General features: G+C 41.5%; 2 protein-coding genes across 2 annotated transcripts; both read left to right on the top strand.

Moving 5' to 3' along the window:
* Positions 1-598: 598 nt before the first annotated feature.
* nup107 (nucleoporin 107) lies at positions 599-8397 on the top strand. The gene is made up of 27 exons (XM_069671121.1): positions 599-673; positions 1404-1486; positions 1814-1909; positions 2058-2152; positions 2328-2463; positions 2559-2662; positions 3016-3131; positions 3219-3267; positions 3456-3527; positions 3692-3780; positions 3879-3954; positions 4050-4163; positions 4477-4567; positions 4679-4758; positions 4883-4942; positions 5042-5187; positions 5305-5353; positions 5454-5523; positions 5658-5773; positions 6061-6250; positions 6340-6446; positions 6557-6659; positions 6925-7085; positions 7213-7338; positions 7432-7545; positions 7853-8020; positions 8185-8397. The coding sequence occupies exons 1-27, from the start codon at positions 666-668 to the stop codon at positions 8290-8292; spliced, it is 2727 nt and encodes a 908-aa protein (XP_069527222.1). The 5' UTR covers positions 599-665; the 3' UTR covers positions 8293-8397.
* A 697-nt stretch (positions 8398-9094) lies between these two features.
* On the top strand, positions 9095-18573 carry mdm2 (MDM2 proto-oncogene). Its single transcript, XM_069671070.1, has 13 exons — positions 9095-9212; positions 11289-11324; positions 13196-13266; positions 13370-13444; positions 13754-13887; positions 14189-14238; positions 14488-14546; positions 14966-15053; positions 15143-15336; positions 15422-15553; positions 15642-15713; positions 15801-15978; positions 16356-18573. Exons 3-13 carry the CDS (start codon positions 13213-13215, stop codon positions 16859-16861), a joined length of 1542 nt encoding a protein of 513 aa, XP_069527171.1. The 5' UTR covers positions 9095-9212; positions 11289-11324; positions 13196-13212; the 3' UTR covers positions 16862-18573.
* The last annotated feature ends 754 nt before the right edge of the window (positions 18574-19327 follow it).

Below are 19327 nucleotides of genomic sequence, written 5' to 3'. Positions count from 1 at the left end.
ATTGTCAGTGGTAATTTAAAAAAAGTTATATTGCACAGGATAGTGAAAGATTAGTCATTTGCACATAGTAATAAATAAGTGGCGGTATTGCACATAATATAGCACTCTATAAATGTAAATAAAGCCTTTGCTATTAAGGAAGATATTTTACTACATGAACATAATATAACCTGATATTTAAGAAGTGTTATTATAGCACATGATATTAGTTGTATTATAGTTGCACGTGGTGATGAAAGATCCTTCACGCTCCATAAAGTAAGCATTTCAAAGTTATGACTTATTAAAAACATGTAATTTATATTTCAAGTCAAAATTATCATTAACATTTTTCCAGCAATCAATAAAACATAAGGCAGTAAGGGGCAGTGCTGTATTAAAAAGTGAATACAATGTTGTTGTTTTTGTCATAAAAAATAAAACCTTCCGTTACTTTTCTAATTATAATTGCGTTGAATAAAATGCCTTTCTTGCAGTAGTAAATAAAAGACAAACAAACATGAAAAACAAAAAGATATCCTCCAGAAGAAACCTCAACTGTTGGAAGCAGCACTGTGCCGTCAGCCTTCCATTCTGCCGGATATTAACAGAAGAAGAAGAATAAGTGGACACACGAAGAAGAAATCAGTTAAGCCTCGTGAAGCGGGAATTGACAGCTCACCAACATGGATTGGTAAAAACACATTTCATAATTTTTAAACGCGTTATATCTGAGCAGTGAGCTTGTGATTCCAGCAGCTTGTCTGCATCAGGCTACTTCACTATGCTAGCTGGGGCCAACCATGCTAAATGCTAACTCTGTTTATAAGTGCTGATGCTAATCGGCTAGCTTAAATACTGGTTTGTGAACTGTTTAACGTGAGATTTTGTTTAACCAGGGCTGCTAATATATCCGCCCACAGACAGTAATTGGAGCTAACTACAGCAGGTGCTAGTTAATGTTAATCCAAATGTGAAATTAAATGCTATGGAACTTGAACAAACTACTAACACTAACTGTTTATTGTTGTTAGCCAGCCAAGTTAGACTAAAAAAACATGCTAACCAAACTATGTGTTTATTTTAACTTTTTATTTTTTACTGCCAATATAAGTGAGCACTTTATATATTTATGAAGAGTTTGTCAACTATTCGACCATCCCACAATACATCCACCTACCAAAACAACACTTACAAACACTCTATTCTGAATCATGTATAGTTAAAAAATAGACAAATATTATAGGCAACAATACAGACAAAGTAAAGATATAACATACCTTAATAGTAATCAAATAAGTAAGCAGAGAAAAAAAATAGATCTAAGTTAATAGTATAAAAAAAGCAAAGGAGGTGTGCTTTTGCAATTATCACTTTATTATGTATCTATTCAGAAATACATACGTATTCATCTCTTCCCTCAGGGGTCATAGTGAGCTGCCGTCTCCTGTGGTCCGAGATGATGAGGTCACCATCGCTGCCCGCAGGAGGAGAAAGAAGGTGGCCTGTATCCTCGAGCTGAGAGAGAGAGAGAGAGAGTGTGTGTGTGTGTGTTTAACATCTTGAATTGGATTTGGTCTATTTATAGGTTTAACATATTATGAAGACATTTTGTTGTGGGTAACATTTTGCACATATATTTTACATTTTATCCAATATTGACAAAGAATACTTATCATTAGTTTTATCCTTTGATTAAATAATGAATGTACAAATACAAAAAAGTATCTTTGGGTGCTGGCAACGTATTTGTGGGTTTGTATGCTTTCTCACCAGAATTTAATGATTATGTCAAAACTGTCAGTGTTGTTGTTTTCCTGACTGTTGGTCTCAGTCCCGTCCCCTGGCAGCGGCAGCCCTGTAATGTCCACTGTAACACCAGCCCGCTCCCTGCTGAGGAACACTCCGGCTTCACTGTACAGACAGGCTGGTAGGACACACACACACACACACACACAGATCACATCAACTGATATTAAGCCTGATTTCAAGCTGGTTATTGATCATACTTTTATATCAAAGAGTTCTATATGTGACTGAATCCGTGCTCTCATTTAATGTCTGTCTTTCATTCTCAGTAACTCCTCGAGTTCCAGATGTTTCCGCCATTTTGGCTCCAGGAGGTCGGACGCCTCGATACACTCACACACCCAGAACAGCACGTAGCAGCATGGTGAGACACAAACTCTTATCTGACAGATCATGTCTGTTTACCTATCCTAAACTGTCTTACTTTTGTCTGCGAGAACATAACAAATTTAGCAGCAGTGTTTGAGGACCTAAAGAATGAGAAAATATTTACTTAATTTATAGTAAATATTAATGATTTTATTTGTCTTTGTGTCTAGAACTTGGATGACAGTGATTGGACCAACAGCATGTACACCTCCCCAGTTTCGGGAATGGAGAACACCAGCTTCTTCACAGATGACATCGCCAACCTGAGCTCTGCCCTGCTAAAGGAGGACGACCCAGGCGAGGCCGGTGAGTGAAGCAAACACATCCCAGCCCACTCTGTTTCTCTGCATATTTTCTTTACATTACACTTGTTAATGCTGTTATGTTTTTTATCTTTTCAGCCGCTGCCAGTCTTTTCCCAGAGTTCCTCGGCTCCTTTCTGAAACACTCGTCCTCTGCTGTGTTTGACCTGCTTGAGGATTACCAGGATCTCTGCCAGGACAAGGTAGGCGTAGTCTGCTACCAACATCTCTAAAGCTCACTTACTGCACACAATAAGTGAGCTTCAAGGTTTGTTTGTAGGTGGATTTTGTTACCTTCGTTAGAACAGAGCCAGTCAAGCTCAGCCGAGGCATCTGGCTGTTAGCTGTACTTTCATATTTCGCCCACAGACAGGAGAGCGAATACAATCTTTTCATCTAACTGTCTGCGAGAAAGCCCAAAACTATGACTGAGTATCTGGAGTTAGGATGCAGCTAACTTAGCTTAGCACAAATACTGTAAGCAGGGGGAAACAGCTAGCCAAGCTGACTAAGTGCTCAGATTTATTACTCAGCTTCTTTCCATCTCGTGTTTAAGGTGGATGTGCTGCAGTCTGTGGTCCTCAGAGCTGGTCAGAACAGTAAGACTGCAGGAGTCCGCTGGCTGCTGCAGCAGGAGAACTGCTCCTGGAGACTCATCACCTCCCTGTACAGGTAGCTGTCTGACTGAGACACCACCTGTCTGTCTGACTCTCTCTTTGTTTACTTTTCTATTAATGATAACCTGTTGTGCTTTTGCAGGGATCGTGTCCAGTTGGCGATGGAGGATGACATGATGGCAGACATGATTGTAAGTGGAAGTTTATGCTGACAGTTTACATTCACACAGACACTTCGTTTGGAGTCTTGTTTGCATCCATCTGGTGGATTTATTTTAATGTGCAGTGGATATATCTGGCTCTTTATCTGCAAAATGCTTCACTTTGTTCACCAGCTAGTCTCCACGTGTGTAAGTTGTGTTTCCGTCTCTGTGTGCAGGTGCCCAGCGAGAGTGAGAAGGTTGTGGTGGAGCAACTTTTTCAGCGGGATGCAGTCATAAGACAGAGTCAGGTAACATGCAGTACTGGCCTATATACTAGTAGGGGTCATAGTTGGATACTTTTTTTGTCTATAAATAAAAGGGAATATTATAAATACAAACACTAGTGTTTCATAAATAATTGATTTTGATCATTTCATTCCTCTTCGTTCACTTCCTGGTCACTCTTATGCAGCTGGTCGTTGATTGGTTGGAGAGCATCGCCAAGGATCAGATTGGAGATTTTTCAGATAATATAGAATACTACGCTAAAAACGTCTGCTGGTGAGTTCAGATCATTTGTCTGTATTTGAAAATCAACTATACAATAGAATAACATCAAAGTCTTGAAGTTTATATTCGTGTGTGTCTGTGTGTTACAGGGAGAACACCCTCCATGCACTGAAGCTGAGGAGGAAGAGCGGCGCTGCCTTCACTGTCCCTCTGGTCACTGAGCTGGTGAGGCCTGTTACCACAGCAACAGACACATCCTTGTTTGTAGTGTTTCTGAAAACCTAAATTGTATGTGTGTGTGTGTGTGCGTGTGTGTTCAGGACCCAGATGCTCCTCTCCGGCAGCAGCGCCCCCTGGCTGACCTGGACAGAGAGGACGACGCCCGACTGCTGAAGAATCTGTTCACACTGATCAGAGCGGGGATGACCGAGGAGGTAGAGAGACAATGAGACAAACAAAGACGGACAGATTTTATCCGTATTTAAAGGGCCAGTACAAAACTTGAATACTGTTAGGACAGCAAGTGTAGATTAGTTGAAGTTGCTTAAGGAGCTACCAAGGAAAAGAAATGTACTTTAAGGATTGCTGCCGTTGTTTCTTCTAATTTCCTTTTAAAAGTCGAGTTTGCTGTGTGTACAACTTTCTCCACAGCTATGGCGCCAAAATTATTGCTTCTATTGATTACAGAGAGCACCAGCTTTTTCCAGGGGCGACTTTCTCCTTTAACTAAAGTGTGTGTGTGTCTAGGCTCAGAGGCTGTGCAAGCGCTGTGGTCAGGCCTGGAGAGCAGCAACTCTGGAAGGCTGGAAGCTCTACCACGATCCCAACATGAACTCAGGTGACCTCAATGTGACCGGAGTTTTACATTTTTAACAAACATAACAGTCTCAAGTCTTTCTAGTTCCAGCTGTTCTCCCTACATCACCGTCTCTGTCTCTTCTCCCTGCAGGCAGCTTAGAGCTGCAGGCTGTCGAAGGAAACCCTCAAAGAGGAATCTGGAAGGCCTGCTGCTGGAGGATGGCTGAGGAGGTAAACCACTGTTTATGAAAAGCTTTCAAATACGCCTCCACAAATAAGTCCTAGTGTTTATTAAAAAAACTTCAAATTTAAGTGTAGGACAATAATGACCTGCTGTTCGTGGGTTTGTTTTTAGGAGCAGTTGAACAGATACGAGAGAGCGATCTACGCCAGTCTCAGTGGAAACCTCAAACCGGTAATATAAAGAGTTTGTATTTCTGTGTCTTCAGCTAAACCACCTGATGACAGCAGGTGATATACACTAACTGTATGTTGGTGAATGTGTGTGTGTCAGCTCCTGGCAGTGTGTGAGTCGTGGGAGGACTGTGTATGGGCACACTTCAGAGTGATGGTTGACTCTCTAGTTGAAAAGGATCTGATGTCATCGGGTATGGCCCACCAGGAGGTGGAGACGCTGCCAAGAGAATACCTGGAGGCAAAGTACGACCCATCAGATATATAACAATTTTATTATTATTTAAGCCAGAAAATTTCTCCTGAACGGTTTTATAGATTAATGTAAACAAATAATGAGCGTTGTTGTCTCCCTCTCCTCAGCTGGACCATGGAAAAGGTGTTTGAGGAACTTCAAGCCTCAGAGTTGAAGGTGAAACTAACACTCTTGAGTTTGACTGGTGAGTTTTTAAGTCACCTGACTGAACCAGTCATAAAAACAAGCTTCTGTTTCTGTGTGTGTTTGTGTGCAGAGGGTGTTGGAAGAGACAAAAGAGCATTACCACGTCATACAGAAGTTTGTCATCCTGGGAGACCTAGACGGTAAGACCCCCCCGCCTCAACTTTGACCTCTGAAGACGAACCACATTTGTTTGTTCCTGCTCCAAGCTAAACTTTTCAGCCCCCAAAAGATTGTATCCCTAAACCCTTAACCCCACTCTCTCTGTGATTCTCAGGTCTGCTGGAGGAGTTTTCTGATTGGCTGACAGCCTCTAAGCCCCTCCCTTCCCACCTACTGCGCTTCATGACTCACCTGGTGCTGTTTTTCCGCTCTCTGGGTTTGGCACTGAAGGTAAGGTAGAAAAGAAATTTGATTTATAATTAATGTGAATATGGAATAAGAGTGGTCCGAGGACAGAGCCCTGGGGAACTCCCTTTTTAACGTGGAAAAAAGGACTGAATGTCGCTTATCTTGACACACACCTATCCGAGAAAATTCTGAACCCACAGGCAGCTACCAATAACAATTAAGATGCCACTCCTAAATGCTAGACAGTTTTTTTGAGGAGCAAAATTTAGACACAGTTTTGAGCTTGAGAATCAGAAACAGTTACCTACTGACCTCTTTTTCTCTCTCAGGAGGAGGTGTGTGTGGACGTACTGAAGGCGTACGTCTCACTTCTGATTCGGGATCAGCAGACCGACCTCGTAGCGAGCTATGTTAGCCAGCTGCCAGCTGAGCTCGCCACCTCTCAGTACGCTGTCTTCCTGGAGACTGTCAACCAGCCGGATCTCCGCCCCCGCTGCTTGCAGCTCGCCACTGAGGCTGGTAAGATGGAAAACACTGAAACATTCACACTGAGGCAAGTAGGACAACAAAAATGTGGGGATACAGAGTCTTTGTTTTTGTTTTTGTAGGTCTGGACGTTGCTGCAGTAACCAAGCTGGTGGTGGAGACGGTGAGGGAGAGAGATGAAACCGAGTTTACACACCACAACCAGACGCTGGAGACGGCAACTACAAAGGTACTGCATGAAAACCAAAAGGCAATCCTGAGATGAGCAGTTTTCTTTTTTTACTTGTTGTATTAGCTGGTAGAACTGTGTGGAGTTACTGTGATTCTGTGCTCTGATAGGAGGACCTAAGGAAGATCGATGTTATTGATTGGCTGCTCTTTGACCCCGCCCATCGAGCTGAGGCCCTGAAACAGTCCAACGGCATCATGAGGAAGTTTCTGGGTACTTTTTTAATTTTGTTTATCTGTTTGTTTGTCTTGTGTATTTATTATCACGTCTTGTCTGCCTCTCAGTCAAGACTGCAGACGGCTAAGACCAAGTCAGGGGACTAGTTACGCTAGCAAGCTAATCTGCCAGCATGTTCACTGCCAGCTGACGACTCCTTGCTGTCCAAACTCTTATGCTTACCAGACTGACTGAGTCTCCCTTCACTGACAGTTACGACCATAATGCATCACTTCCGTCTGACCTCCTGTCTGTCTCTCAGCTCTGCAGAAACATGACGCAGCCAAGGCGGTGTTCTCCAAAGTTCCTGAGGATTCAATGAAGGAGATTTACTGCCAGTGGTCGGGTGTCGGTCAGGCCACGCCCCCTCCTGCTGAAGACGAGAATGCCATCAGAGAGCACCTGTGTATCAGAGCCTACCTGGTCTGTGACCTCTCTCTCTATTAATGCGTTTGTTTTCCAATGCAGAGATTATCTAAGTGTGTTACCATCTGATGCATTGTAAAAAAAAAGTGGTATTGATTTAATGTGTCTTTTAATGGTCTTGCAGGAAGCCCATGAGGCGTTCACTGACTGGTTCAGCCACAGCAGCTCTGCACCACAGAAGCCAGCACCCGCCCCTGAGGCAAAATTCACTGAGAGGGTGGCCAATGAGATGAGAGAGAAGGAGTACCAGGTAAGTGTGCAATGGTGGTACTTAATCTACACAAGTAACAGTACCCACACAACAAAGTACAAATCCTCATGTATGTAAACGTGTGTGTGTCAGGCCTCCCTGTCTGCCTGGTCGTGCCGTCTGGACGTTCTGACTGAAGATGTGAAGGAGAGAATCTACAACGTGCTGCTGTTCGTAGACGGAGGATGGATGATCGACAACAGACAGGTATCTTTTTATGACAGGACAAGTGAACTCTATAGTTTAGGGTGTTTCTGCTGCAGGAACTTTTCTAGGGAACAAAGAACCTTTTGATAAATTGAGGAACGCAAAGAAAGCAGTTCCACTATTTGTGATTTTGTAGCTGCCCCAGTTCTTCCACAAAAAACACTAAAATGTTTGGCTTTACAAGCAAATAAAATCTTTGTGGTTTCCGTCAGACCAGTGATTCCAAAAAATCTGAATGTTGGGGAATTTTGTCGAATAGTTTTTTTCTGTGTTAGATTGGTTAATAGATTGTTGGATGTGTTTTCAGGATTCGGAGCAGGATTCAGAACGCAGCCACCAGATGGCGGCGTTGCGCTCTCTGTGTCTGCCTCGCCTCAGCTTCTTGCTCCTTAGCGTGCTGCAGAACTCCTCCAGACACCAGGAGGCGCTGCGACTCGCTGACATCATCTCGTCAGACCAGCATCGCCTCTACCAGGTAACTTGGGCTGACCCGACAAGCTGTGTGATTTAATTGATAATATACATTGAGTTTGAATTTGCACTTCCTTCTCTTTCTGGACTCTCAGATTAAATCATTTGTTGCTTTTCCCTGTGTCATATTATGATTAACCCTTTGCCTTCTTTTCTCCCCAAATTCAGGTTTTCTCCAAAGAGGAGCTCAGGAGGTTCCTGCAGAAGTTAAGGGAGTCGTCACTTGCTTTGTTGGACCGAGGACTCGACCCACTGGGCTATGAGCTACAGCCATGAACACACAAAGAAAATACATAAGCATACACTCACACACACACAGAGCAGTGTTTGAATCACTGTTGTCTTTTTTGGTTTGTTATTGTGTCTTTTTTGCAAAATAAACGCCTGTTTCCTGTACTGGTTTGGTGTGAAGTTATTTTTAACTGGTCCTAATAATACTGACACTGAAAAGCTTTCACTTCTGCAAATCAGCTGCATGACGATCCCAGTGGCATGATTTTATTTTGGATATCATATACTATGAAATAAACTACAAGAGCAAAGTAAAAGCCACCAGTGAAAATTAAAATATTAAGGGCCACTTTAGATTTTGAGAATTAAGTAAATACTTAAAGGTAATAAAATAATACTTGTATTTGCAAGGGGAAAAAGCTTGCAATATTTAAAGAAAACAAAAAGCAGAGAATTGTGACCACCTATTCAATTTACCAGAAAATAGCATTATCCCTGCAAAATTCTGACATCATTGCATTCGGCCCAAGTCCAAATTCTCCTAATTTTTACAACCCAAAACATATTTTTTAAAAATCTATAGGTGTATTGTTTTGTTGTATAAACTAATCTAAATGATAAAAACATGTTTAATAAGAGAAATGACGTTAAAAGATCTATATACAATAAATAGATTGTGGTACTAAGTGCCAAATATCATTAAGCATTTTTTTTTGTTAGTTATATGTTATACACTGAAAAATACGATTTTCACTTGTCATATTTTAGGGATAGATAGAGGGAGAGCGCGGGATGCATTGTCAGTGTTTGGCCAGCAGGAGCGCTACACAAACAAGCGCCTGAAAGAGCAACCGTAAACAGATCGCAACGTCTGTTAGCTAACTCAACGTTAGTAGTTCAACTATCCGGCAAACTGGCAGATTGACCGTTATCGTGGGATATTATTTAATCAAGACACAGACCAGGTAGGTGAATGATGATTTTACTTTATCACGCCAGGGTTTAGTGCTCTAACAACAGCTGAAGCACACGTTGGCAGGTGGTTTAGCATCATGCTAGCAGGCCGCAGAGCCTCGTGTTTACTTAGTAAATAGGATGGGACCGAGGAGCGGTTACGCTGCTGCTGTTCACCTGCTTGCGACGTTAAGACACAAAGGTATAACTTAGCAGTAACTTATGGTAAGCTGTTGCGACCTTTGATGCCTTTGCACATTAAAGGTTTATTGTGGGTGATTCTGAAATTATAAATTGTTGTGAAAGTTATAATTAAAGTTAACGACAAGTTGTGTTTAAACCCTGCAATTTAACACAGGTATACGCCGGAAAGGAGATTTTATGTTGGCTGTGAGATATAAAGGTCCTATTTTACATGCTAACCAGTTTAATATGTGTTAAATATATGCTGTAACACTGTCTTTTAATGAACTTTGCCTTAAAGAGTTGGATAGCTGCCACAATAAAGCAATAGACATAGTTGAACGTTAGCATTAGCATTATCCACAGACTGTTAGGAAATGCTTAACCTTTTTAATTTGAACTGTTTGAACTGGAGTTTCCGCTCTTTACCACCATTAATCTATGATAACGTGTAATAAATGTGTCCTTAGATGATAAGAGGCTGCAGTTCGCTTTTAATCAGATGTGTTATTGAAACTGAAACCCAGACAGAGACAGGGAGGGAGGGGGAGAGGGCGAGTACAGCGGGACAAGTCCGGGCATATTTTCACTGCATGTGTTGTAATGGTAACTGCACAGCAGCAGCAACAGCTGACTCACTGTGTGTCAGCTGTATGTGTCTACAACTCATGTTTTCTGTACAGTCACTCGGACATGTGCCCAGACATATTCACTCTGAAGGGGCAACGCAGCACCAAAGCAGGCAGACCAGCAAGGGTTAAGTCTGGGCAGGTTGTGCCTGATTACAATGTTTTGACATTTCGGTACACGTGGCTTTTTCTGCACCACTGAGAAGATTCACGTCAGTTTTACTACAGCTTGAAGATGTTTTAAATCCACTCCAGTCTAGTGCGGAGGAAAACTCCTGAATTTAGATGACTTTTAGCCTCGTGAGAGATGGGCCTATTTGTTGGAGATTTAACGAAATCTGGATAAGAATCAATGTTGATCAACAAATAAATCTATTTTAATCTCTTTTATTTATTTGTGATTTATAAATGTTTTATGACAACAAAGTCCCTTTTTATATAGATTTTTATAATTTATTATGATTATTTTCTCATATTATTTAATCAAGTTGTCATTTGGGGTTAAAATCCTCCACTCTGAAAGCTGCCGTGTATTGACAGGAGTACAACAATAATGTGGAAACCTGATCCAATACAAATGTCATTTTCTGTCAATCTGATTAATCGTTGATTAGGATCAAATCGAACCCCTTGTTTGCTTTTCCCCCCCCTAAATATGTCATTGTTCTGCCATCTTTACATACCATATATATATGAGACTTACATGCAGATGCATGTAGTAAAAGTTACAAATTTGTACTCTGCGATATTATTCGTTAAAACATCTTTCCAAACTTATTTTAACACACTACAGGCAATCTGAAATTCATTTTCTAGCAGACTTTCTAGAGAAAGAAAGTGTAAGAGTTGATTAAAAAGGGAGGGGAGCCCCCACTTCTCAATTTCCCTGAAACGCTGAGGACATTCCTGCTTTGGAGACGTTCTGTGCTCAGTCTCTCAGTGACTCAGCCCTGGTTAGTCTGTCAGTCACTGTGGTTATCCTTAGCTTGGTTAGTAATTCTGACCAGCACTAGTCATCCTGGACTAGTCTCGGCATGTCTACACAGAGCTGTGTGATTCAATCAGCTGTTACAGTCACTTCTAACATAAACATACAAACACTCTGCTGCTGACTCAGCCTGTAGTGGCCCTGTTAGGCCCTGATAGGCCCCAGCCAGGCTAACCCAGGCCATTTAGGCTGGTCTAGTCCTGACATGTCTGAGCAGGTCTATAAGAGGCTGCAGCTTTTTTTTTCTGCTCCACTCTGACTGCACTTTATCTGCTTTCCTTGCACAGGATGGACTGCTGAGACAGTTTACATTGAATTTAAAGGTAAGACAAACATTTATTTAAATCTGAATGGTTTCCAAAAACACTGTTTACATGAGGAATAACTTTAATTACTGTCAAGTCACTGCTTTAACTGTGTTGATCTTATTATGATATATTGTGTTATTGTTTTACATAATTTCATTGGCAAAGAGTTGTTTCACAAAAAGTTGACAAAATAAGTGGTTAAAGTTGCAGTTTTACACGTTTCCAGGCCACAATTAATTTAATTTACTGTTTTATACTTTACATTTGATTTTTGTCTTGTTTTACATTTTGTGAGGTTATATTTTTGATATCTTTGTTGAAGTTAGACTTATAAGTAATTTTCTCTGCAGATTGTTTTGGGGGCTGCAACTAATCAGATATTATTAGCTAAAAAGGTTCATTTAATGTAGGTAAAATTGATGCATTCTAGCACAAAATCCCTGCAGTGTGTACTACATTTAACATATTTGTAATATAAATTATGACTTAGATTTCATATATCCCAAGGACAGTAAAGGAATAAGGGTTACATCTACATTTTGGAGGCTGTACTTTGGGGTGTTATAGAGTTTTATTAGAGGTGTTTTTACTGGTTTCAGTTGGACATAACTGTTGTTTTTCTGGCTACTGATGCAGCTGTTATTTCATTGTGTCATGTACATTTAATAAATATTAAAGTAAGAATAACTACACATTCACTGGGCACCTGAAAACTAAATGTGATTGAGACGTCCTCAGATTGTAGTTATTTTGGCCTGTAGTTATCTAACAGTTAACCTTATACGATTCGATAAAGGAGTTGTAGGGAGGGCTTAATCCAGCCCACTGAACATTTTGTCCAGAAACACTCTGAAAGAGGAGAAAACCTTCTGGTATGTTTATTGAGATTCTTTAAGGCTTGGCTGACGGATGTAGAAAGCAGTGGTCAGACACGGTGAGGGTGCACTTTCTCACACTTTGAAGGAACACTGTGTGCTGTTTCTGAGCAGCAGCCACAAGAGGAAATTACAGTATGATGACGAGTTGAATTTCCCCAGAATGTCTGCAGTCAGATTGTGTACATTTCCTCAAACCATCAATTTGCATACTAAGAAAGTAAATAAATGACCTGAATGTAAAAGGTAATGCATGAAGTGGTGAACTCACCAACTGACAGCGCTCTGGGAGTGTTTTAATGTCTTTCAGCTCATTGTTCTGCTCACTCACTTTTGGTCTCACAACTTTCAGTGTTGTTTCTAGCAGCTGTTTCCAGCCATAAAACTCCCACAAACAGCCTTTCAGCGTCCTGTCCAGCACAAAGAACAGGCAGTAGCTAGCTGTGAACAAAGTGGAGCATTAAGCAGCTGAAGAGACAGATATGTTTGTTAGCTAAAAGAGGGTTAATACTTGATTTGCATTCTTTATATTGCCTGAAGTATGACTTCAATGTTGCTTTGTATTTGGTGGCGTGTACATTTATAGATGCACAAAATGTGCCTGTATGTTCTCTCTCAGTCTTGTAGCTCACAGTCAGACTGTTTTGCATCTCTTAATGTCATCATGCTGCTGGAGCTTCAGCTAATCAGTTACCCAGCCTGAAGCAACAGACATAGGAACAGATGGAAGGGTGAAGTGTGCAGTTGTTCTTCATGTGATTCTACATGCTCAGTTTAATTAATAAGTCAAGCTGAAGCAATGGCTTTTCTTATGCTCGTGAGATGTTAGACAGAATGGTCAACACTACGTTTAACATATATGTATGTAAATGTATGCAAAGGTTAAGGTTTGCTTATTCCTCCTGAGAAGTTTCCCTGACTTCCCACAGTTGGACACGTTCACAGCTGCTACTTGATTAACCGGTATGAACTACATCTCATCACTAATCTAACCTGTTTGTGTGTTTCCAGGAACCATCAGCTTCACCATGTCAGCCGCCAGGGAGCTGCAGACGGACGCCGCTGACGACGACAACAAACTGGTGAGAGCAGCTTCTCGACTGACTTCTTTACGGCTGTTTAACACTCAGTAATCAACACTGACTGAGTGACTGTTTGACTGACTGTTTTCCTGTCTGTGTTCAGGTCAGACCAAAGGTAGAGTTCCAAACTTTGCTGCAACATGCAGGAGCCACGAAAGATGTGTTCACCATGAAGGAGGTACAACATGACGGCATGTCCTTCAGGGGACTGGATATCTTTACTTATTTGGTTTTCTGTTTCTACTGTAACCAAGTTTCTGGTACATTTTAATGCTTCTTTTCAACTCGTTTAGCATGATCAGAATCAGCTGTATTGCTGTTGGCTTATAAGAATAGTAAGAGAAAAAAAAAAGAGGAACAAACACCGCAAAAAATAAGTCTTTAAAGATTTAAAGAAATGAGTGAAATCATCCTCTATAACAAAAAGAGCTCTACAGCGTCTCAGGAGTTTAGTCTGGTGTTTACTTTTCTCCCATGATTCCTGCAGGTGATGTTCTACCTGGGTCAGTACATCATCCAGAAGCAGCTGTACGACCAGAAGCAGCAGCACATCGTCCACTGCTCCCAGGATGCACTGGGGCGCGTGCTGGGGGTCGACAGCTTCTCTGTAAAAGAGCCACGGTGAGTTTCAGATGATTGTATACATACCCTGGGAAGTATCTGAGTAACATAGGAATTAGTAACTTTTAAACATTAAAAATAAACCAAAACATCTTATTAGATAAGCTCATATAATCATGTATTGTTTCGTAGAGAGGGAGTGGCTGCAAAGCAAAGTGCATAAGAGTAACATGACACCATCTGCTTTAACAGCAAACACCAGAATTGATTATTATTTCTATACAGTTTTTTTGTCTGTATTAATATAGAAATAGTATGAAAATGTAATTAATATTATATCTATTTGGTTTCTATGTTTCAGTGTTCTGTTTGCGATGATCACCAAGAACCTGGTGGCCGTCAAAAGCCAAGGTAAGACGACTCCTCTTTCCCTTTCCCTGAATAAAAATGTCCAGACTTCACGGCACTTTCTGACTTCTTTGTAGCTTCTTGTTCTGTGTCTCCTTGCATGTTTCGCCTCCTTCTTTGTCTGATCTCGTTATGGTTCCCCCCTCTTCCTCCTCCTCACATGTTTCTTTGCTGTGTTCTTGGCTCCCCTCTTCTTCTCTCCCCTGCTGCTCAGATTTAGTTAACGCTATTTCTCTGTCTTTTTTCTCCCAGAGTCACCACAACGCTCGAGTGAATCACAAAGTAATAGTCAGACAGACAGAGGGGCAGAGGTAAGACGCATGTAGTATCTGTTTTGATTACTTTGAAAGCTGAGTTTAGTGAAAGACAATAACATGAAAGATCATGTAGCACAAAGTATCCTACAGGGCTTGTTCAGGACTGCAGCAAAGCAAAGCGAAGCAGAACTTAAAGGAGCATTTTAACATTACACAAACAGGGGGCCTAATAATAGTGCAAAGATTATGTGTTTTAAAATAACTAAAGCTTAATTCATCACATTTTAAGCTGAGTTTATGTACAAGACAAGAATATGTACGAGCATGTAGCACAACGAACAGAACCAAACCTGCAGATTTCTAAAGGGAGTTTGGTGCCTGATATATCAAGATGACTGCTCATCAAGAATTTGAATGTCTCTTGAGTTGTAAACAATATTTCCAGGAGGCTGAATTTGTGTTTGTGCTTTCAGGAGGCCGACTCAGAAAGCCGCTCGTCATCGCCGGACAGGAGGAGAAGGCGGAGGAAAGCGAGAAGGAGCTGCAGGAGCAGTGAACCAGGTGAGTTTCTCCTCATTTTATTTCATTTTTATTTCCTTAAAACAGTGTAATACCTGTGACCTAAACTCCGCCCACCCCGCTCTCCTCAGGCCCCTCCCACAGCGTAGAGGACGATGAAGCCGAGGACGAGTCGGAGGAGGAAGAGGAAGAAGGCGACAGGAAGAGGCGGCGGTCTGACAGCTACTCCCTGACCTTTGATGACAGCCTGTCCTGGTGTGTGATTGGTGGACTGGGAAGTGGGCGGGACAGACCCAGCAGTCAGTCATCGGACTCGCACAGCACGGTGAGTGCAATACCCACACACAGACACACACGGGGCTTGAATTGTTGTATTAGTTTGTAATGTGTGTCCATGTGTTTGCTCTTAGTCTGCGAGGTCAGAGGTCACTGTTGCAGCCTCGGACTCAGATAGCGACAACTTCAGTGTGGAATTTGAGGTGGAATCTGTCGACTCCGACGACTACAATGAAGACGATGCGTCCATGTCTGCGGACGACCAGGTGTGCACTTAAATCCATCCCTGATCAATACGTCTCCAAGGCAACGTGGACCGTGTTAATTCCCCTTTTCTTACCTGTGTGTGTGCAGGTTTATGAGGTCACCATCTTTGAGGAAGAGGAAGACGACTCCTTTGATGAAGACACAGAGATCACTGAAGCTGTAAGTGCGCTGACAAATACACACATGAAAAAACACACTTCTGTTATGGTGGTCTAACCGTGTGTGTGTGCGTGTGCTCGTTCTCAGGACTACTGGCGGTGTGAGGAGTGTGAGGAGATGAACCCCCCTCTTCCCAGACACTGCCTCCGCTGTTGGAAGCTGCGTCAGGATTGGCTGCCTGAGGAAATATCAAAGTCTGCCTGCTCCAGTCCCAAAGCCCTCCCCTCAAAGCCAACCGACCAATCAGCAGCCAAAGAAGCACCAGGTGCGTTTTAGTCCTTGGTCTTGTGTGTGAGCCGGAGTTGACTGGCAGAGGGGTGAAATAGTTCTTTTTTCTAGGGGGTTACAAGATTGTGATTTCCTCATCCTGAATGTTTAAATGTGTTGCAGGGTCAGTATTTAGAGTGCAACTAGATTCTGTTGAGATTATTTCCCATCATGCTCCTGGTGGAAATTTACAAGAACCAAAACAACAATAGAGCAAAAACAGGAGCAGCTTTTGGCCACAGCTTCCCTTGCGTGTGCTGTGGTTTGTGGTATCTGCAGTTTGTTAGGAAGTAATGTTAGCTGGGTTAGCATTGTGAGCTAGCAGGCGCCCTACTTAACTTTCACTGGGTCTAACCGTCATCGTGTCTCCTTTAGGTTCTGATGCTGAAGACAATGAAGGAGTCGATGTCCCCGATGGAAAAAGAGCAAAGACCCCCTCTATCCTGTCGCAGAGTCTGTCTGACTCCGCCTCCTCCGCGCCAAACTCCCAGGATCTCCTCTCCTCCTCCCAGCCTTCCTCCTCCTCCTCCCAGCAGAAGGTCTGGACTTCCGACTCCCAGCCCTCCTCCTCCATCGACTCCCAGGAGCTTCTTCCATCTTCCCCCACCGCTCCTCCTCCTCCTCAACCGCCACCTCCTCTTCCATCAACTGATGTCCCCGAACTGGACCGCAGCGTTTCGGCAGAGTGGCGGCTGCCAGACTCGTGCCTGGACCCGTGTCTCATCTGTCAGTCTCGGCCGAAGAACGGCTGCATCGTGCACGGACGGACCGGACACCTCATGTCCTGCTACGTCTGCGCGAGGAAGCTGAAGAAGAGGAACAAGCTGTGTCCCGTCTGCAGGCTGCCCATCCAGTCTGTCATCCTCACCTACATCAGCTGATCGCTTCGTCTGTCCTCCATCAGTCATCACCTACCTCAGCTGAGACGCCCCGTCTGCCCACACCTTCCCATCACTTCCCCACAGCAGATACACATATGACGAAGGTCTTCTGAATCACACAGCTGTCACAGGTTTATCTCTGATCAGACCCCAGTTCACAGTTTAGTTCCAAATGCATTAAATGCAGATTTATGACACAATACCAAATAAAAGTAAAGTTTTAGTTTCACTTCTCTGCTTTGGTCTTTAGGCACATGTCAACACTTAATATTTTTCTTAATATTTGCCTCTTTTTTGGGAAGCTGGAAAAGCTAGAATTATTAATTGTTTCTTATTGTTAGAAAACCTCATGAAAAGGCCAGAAACAAGGATATTTTAGTCCATCCTGCGACACTTTCTGATTCACAAGCTGGGTGATTTGCTTAAACAGCTGGCGGCTGTACTTCGATATATGTTACTAGTCTAGCTGTTTTCTCGCAAAACTTCCTCTTTGAGAAGCTGCAGCTGCTACATGTTCACCATTTTAGCCTGTAAAGTGCTTTAGTCGGGACTATTTTTAGTAGCGGAGTAATCGTTCTGGTCCAAATGGGAAATCTATTGCACAGAGGAAGACGGTAAAAAGCAAAGTTTCATGAGAAAACACATGTTTGGGTCTTTTCATGAGATTTTTTGACGATAACAAAAACGTAGCACATCACCACTTCTCCTTTAAATGACACGTTAACCTCAGTTTGATCAAATTATTTTTCAGTCTCCTAATCTGTTCATACTTTGAACTCTTGTTCTCATCTTCCACAGCTAAGCTTACTCAAATTTAAAGGAACAATCTGAGAAACCTTCATGTGTTACATGCGATGATCAGACATTGTTCAGTACAATGAGATGGTAAGCAGGGTGACGTATGTACACCACCCTCTCCTCTTAATTTAAGTTAACGACAAAAAGTCGGATTGTTCCTTTAAGTGTTGTCATATCATTCTGTAACGCTGTTTTTGGTGAGGTTTTATTTATGGGTCTAACATTTATTACGTGTCCTGGAAGGATGTTTGTTATTTGAAGCTTATGATAGAAAAACAGACTTTGTTATTTGGTTAATACTTTGGATTGTGTTTTCCAAATAGAGATGTATCTGACTAAATGTCTCGTTTAAACTAACAATTAATTTAAATGAATAATTTATAAGCATACTAATCGAACGCGGTCTGTTTTGCATATAATGAGTAACACATGACAAACTTCTTTCCTGGAGACGTTTTGTAAATAATATTACAGAGATTATTTAAAGTATGGACCCATTAAATAAAGCTTTACTCTGTATTTATTTTATAGGTCTGTTATTTCTTATACTGTCCTGGAAAGAAATGTGCAATTTCATTGTAATTATTGTAAAGAAAGGAATTATCTTTGAAGTCACAATTTAATTGTTTAATTTATTATTGGAAACTTTATTTGACACACATGGATGTTTAAATCGTAACAGATAACCTTGTTCTTTCCAGGGAAACGAAATAGGAAATGACGGCCTATAAACTGAAGTGTTACCTGGTTTCTGTACTGAAATATTTATTATACGTTTATTTAAGACGCTCCTGTTTATTTAACAGAAACTTTTTTATGAGCTCTTTAAATAAGATGAATATATGAGACCTCTAATTTCTAATGTTTTCTGTTGAGAGTTTTCTGTGAACTGAATAAAATTTAACTTGGGTTAACATGAGCCTGTTATTTGTTTCCTTACTCACTTGTGTGTTTCTGCTTTATTACTTTTTGTGTATTCTTATTAAATGTCTGCTCACAGTTATATAGAAAAAACACTTTAATATTGCTATCCTCAGGGATAATGAAACAACCCTGTACATTTATGTTTCCACTTGTAATTAAGCCTCAACCTGTTGTGGAACCACCGAAGTTTGGTAAATGTTAGGCTACTTAGAAAGGTTAAGCAAATTACCATCTAGACACAACTGACAACTACTGTAACTGGGATTAATGTTCGACAAATGCCCCCGTTATCTTCAACATAAATGTAATGCAAAATGTATTTTTCCAGTTATATAGGCTAAAAATGATAGATAAAAAGATACTACATTACGATATGTGGTTTCATATTGGAATCACAAATATTACAAAGAAAGAATACATTATAAAAATAAGAAAGAATGTACAGGTGAGAAACCATGCTTCATCATCTTTGTTAAATCAAACAGTTCAAACAATACATTTGTTCAGTCTCAAAAATAAGCAAATAGAACAGCGTTCCCCAAACGGCGGACCGCGGTCCGGATCCGGACCAAGCTGCCGTCGTCTCCGGACCCGGACCTATTTAAAGTTTTGACAAGCGCATCTATTTTAACCTGCGCAGCTTTTTTGTTTTTGCGGTAGTGATTTGGGGGTCCAAGAAACTCGCAGACCAATGAATTCGTTGTAAATCATCATACGTGACGCTATTCAGCCAATCAAATCACT

Source organism: Semicossyphus pulcher, unplaced genomic scaffold (assembly GCF_022749685.1).
Source record: "Semicossyphus pulcher isolate SPU_LCO1_2020_fin unplaced genomic scaffold, fSemPul1.0.p SCAF_20, whole genome shotgun sequence".
In the NCBI taxonomy this organism is placed as follows: Eukaryota; Metazoa; Chordata; class Actinopteri; order Labriformes; family Labridae; genus Semicossyphus; species Semicossyphus pulcher.
The sequence above is the reverse complement of the archived record's forward strand: the minus strand, read 5'-3'. Positions and strand labels throughout refer to the sequence as shown.

Bases quoted from the DNA above. Each gene is read 5' to 3' on its own strand.
- mdm2 (XM_069671070.1), top strand. From the start codon at position 13,213: ATGTCAGCCGCCAGGGAGCTGCAGACGGACGCCGCTGACGACGACAAC. The intron at 13,445-13,753 runs GTACAACATGAC...TGATTCCTGCAG, and splicing joins ATGTGTTCACCATGAAGGAG to GTGATGTTCTACCTGGGTCA. The intron at 14,239-14,487 runs GTAAGACGACTC...TTTTTCTCCCAG, and splicing joins GGTGGCCGTCAAAAGCCAAG to AGTCACCACAACGCTCGAGT.
- nup107 (XM_069671121.1), top strand. The intron at 4,164-4,476 runs GTAGAGAGACAA...GTGTGTGTCTAG, and splicing joins GAGCGGGGATGACCGAGGAG to GCTCAGAGGCTGTGCAAGCG. The intron at 5,354-5,453 runs GTGAAACTAACA...GTTTGTGTGCAG, and splicing joins TTCAAGCCTCAGAGTTGAAG to AGGGTGTTGGAAGAGACAAA.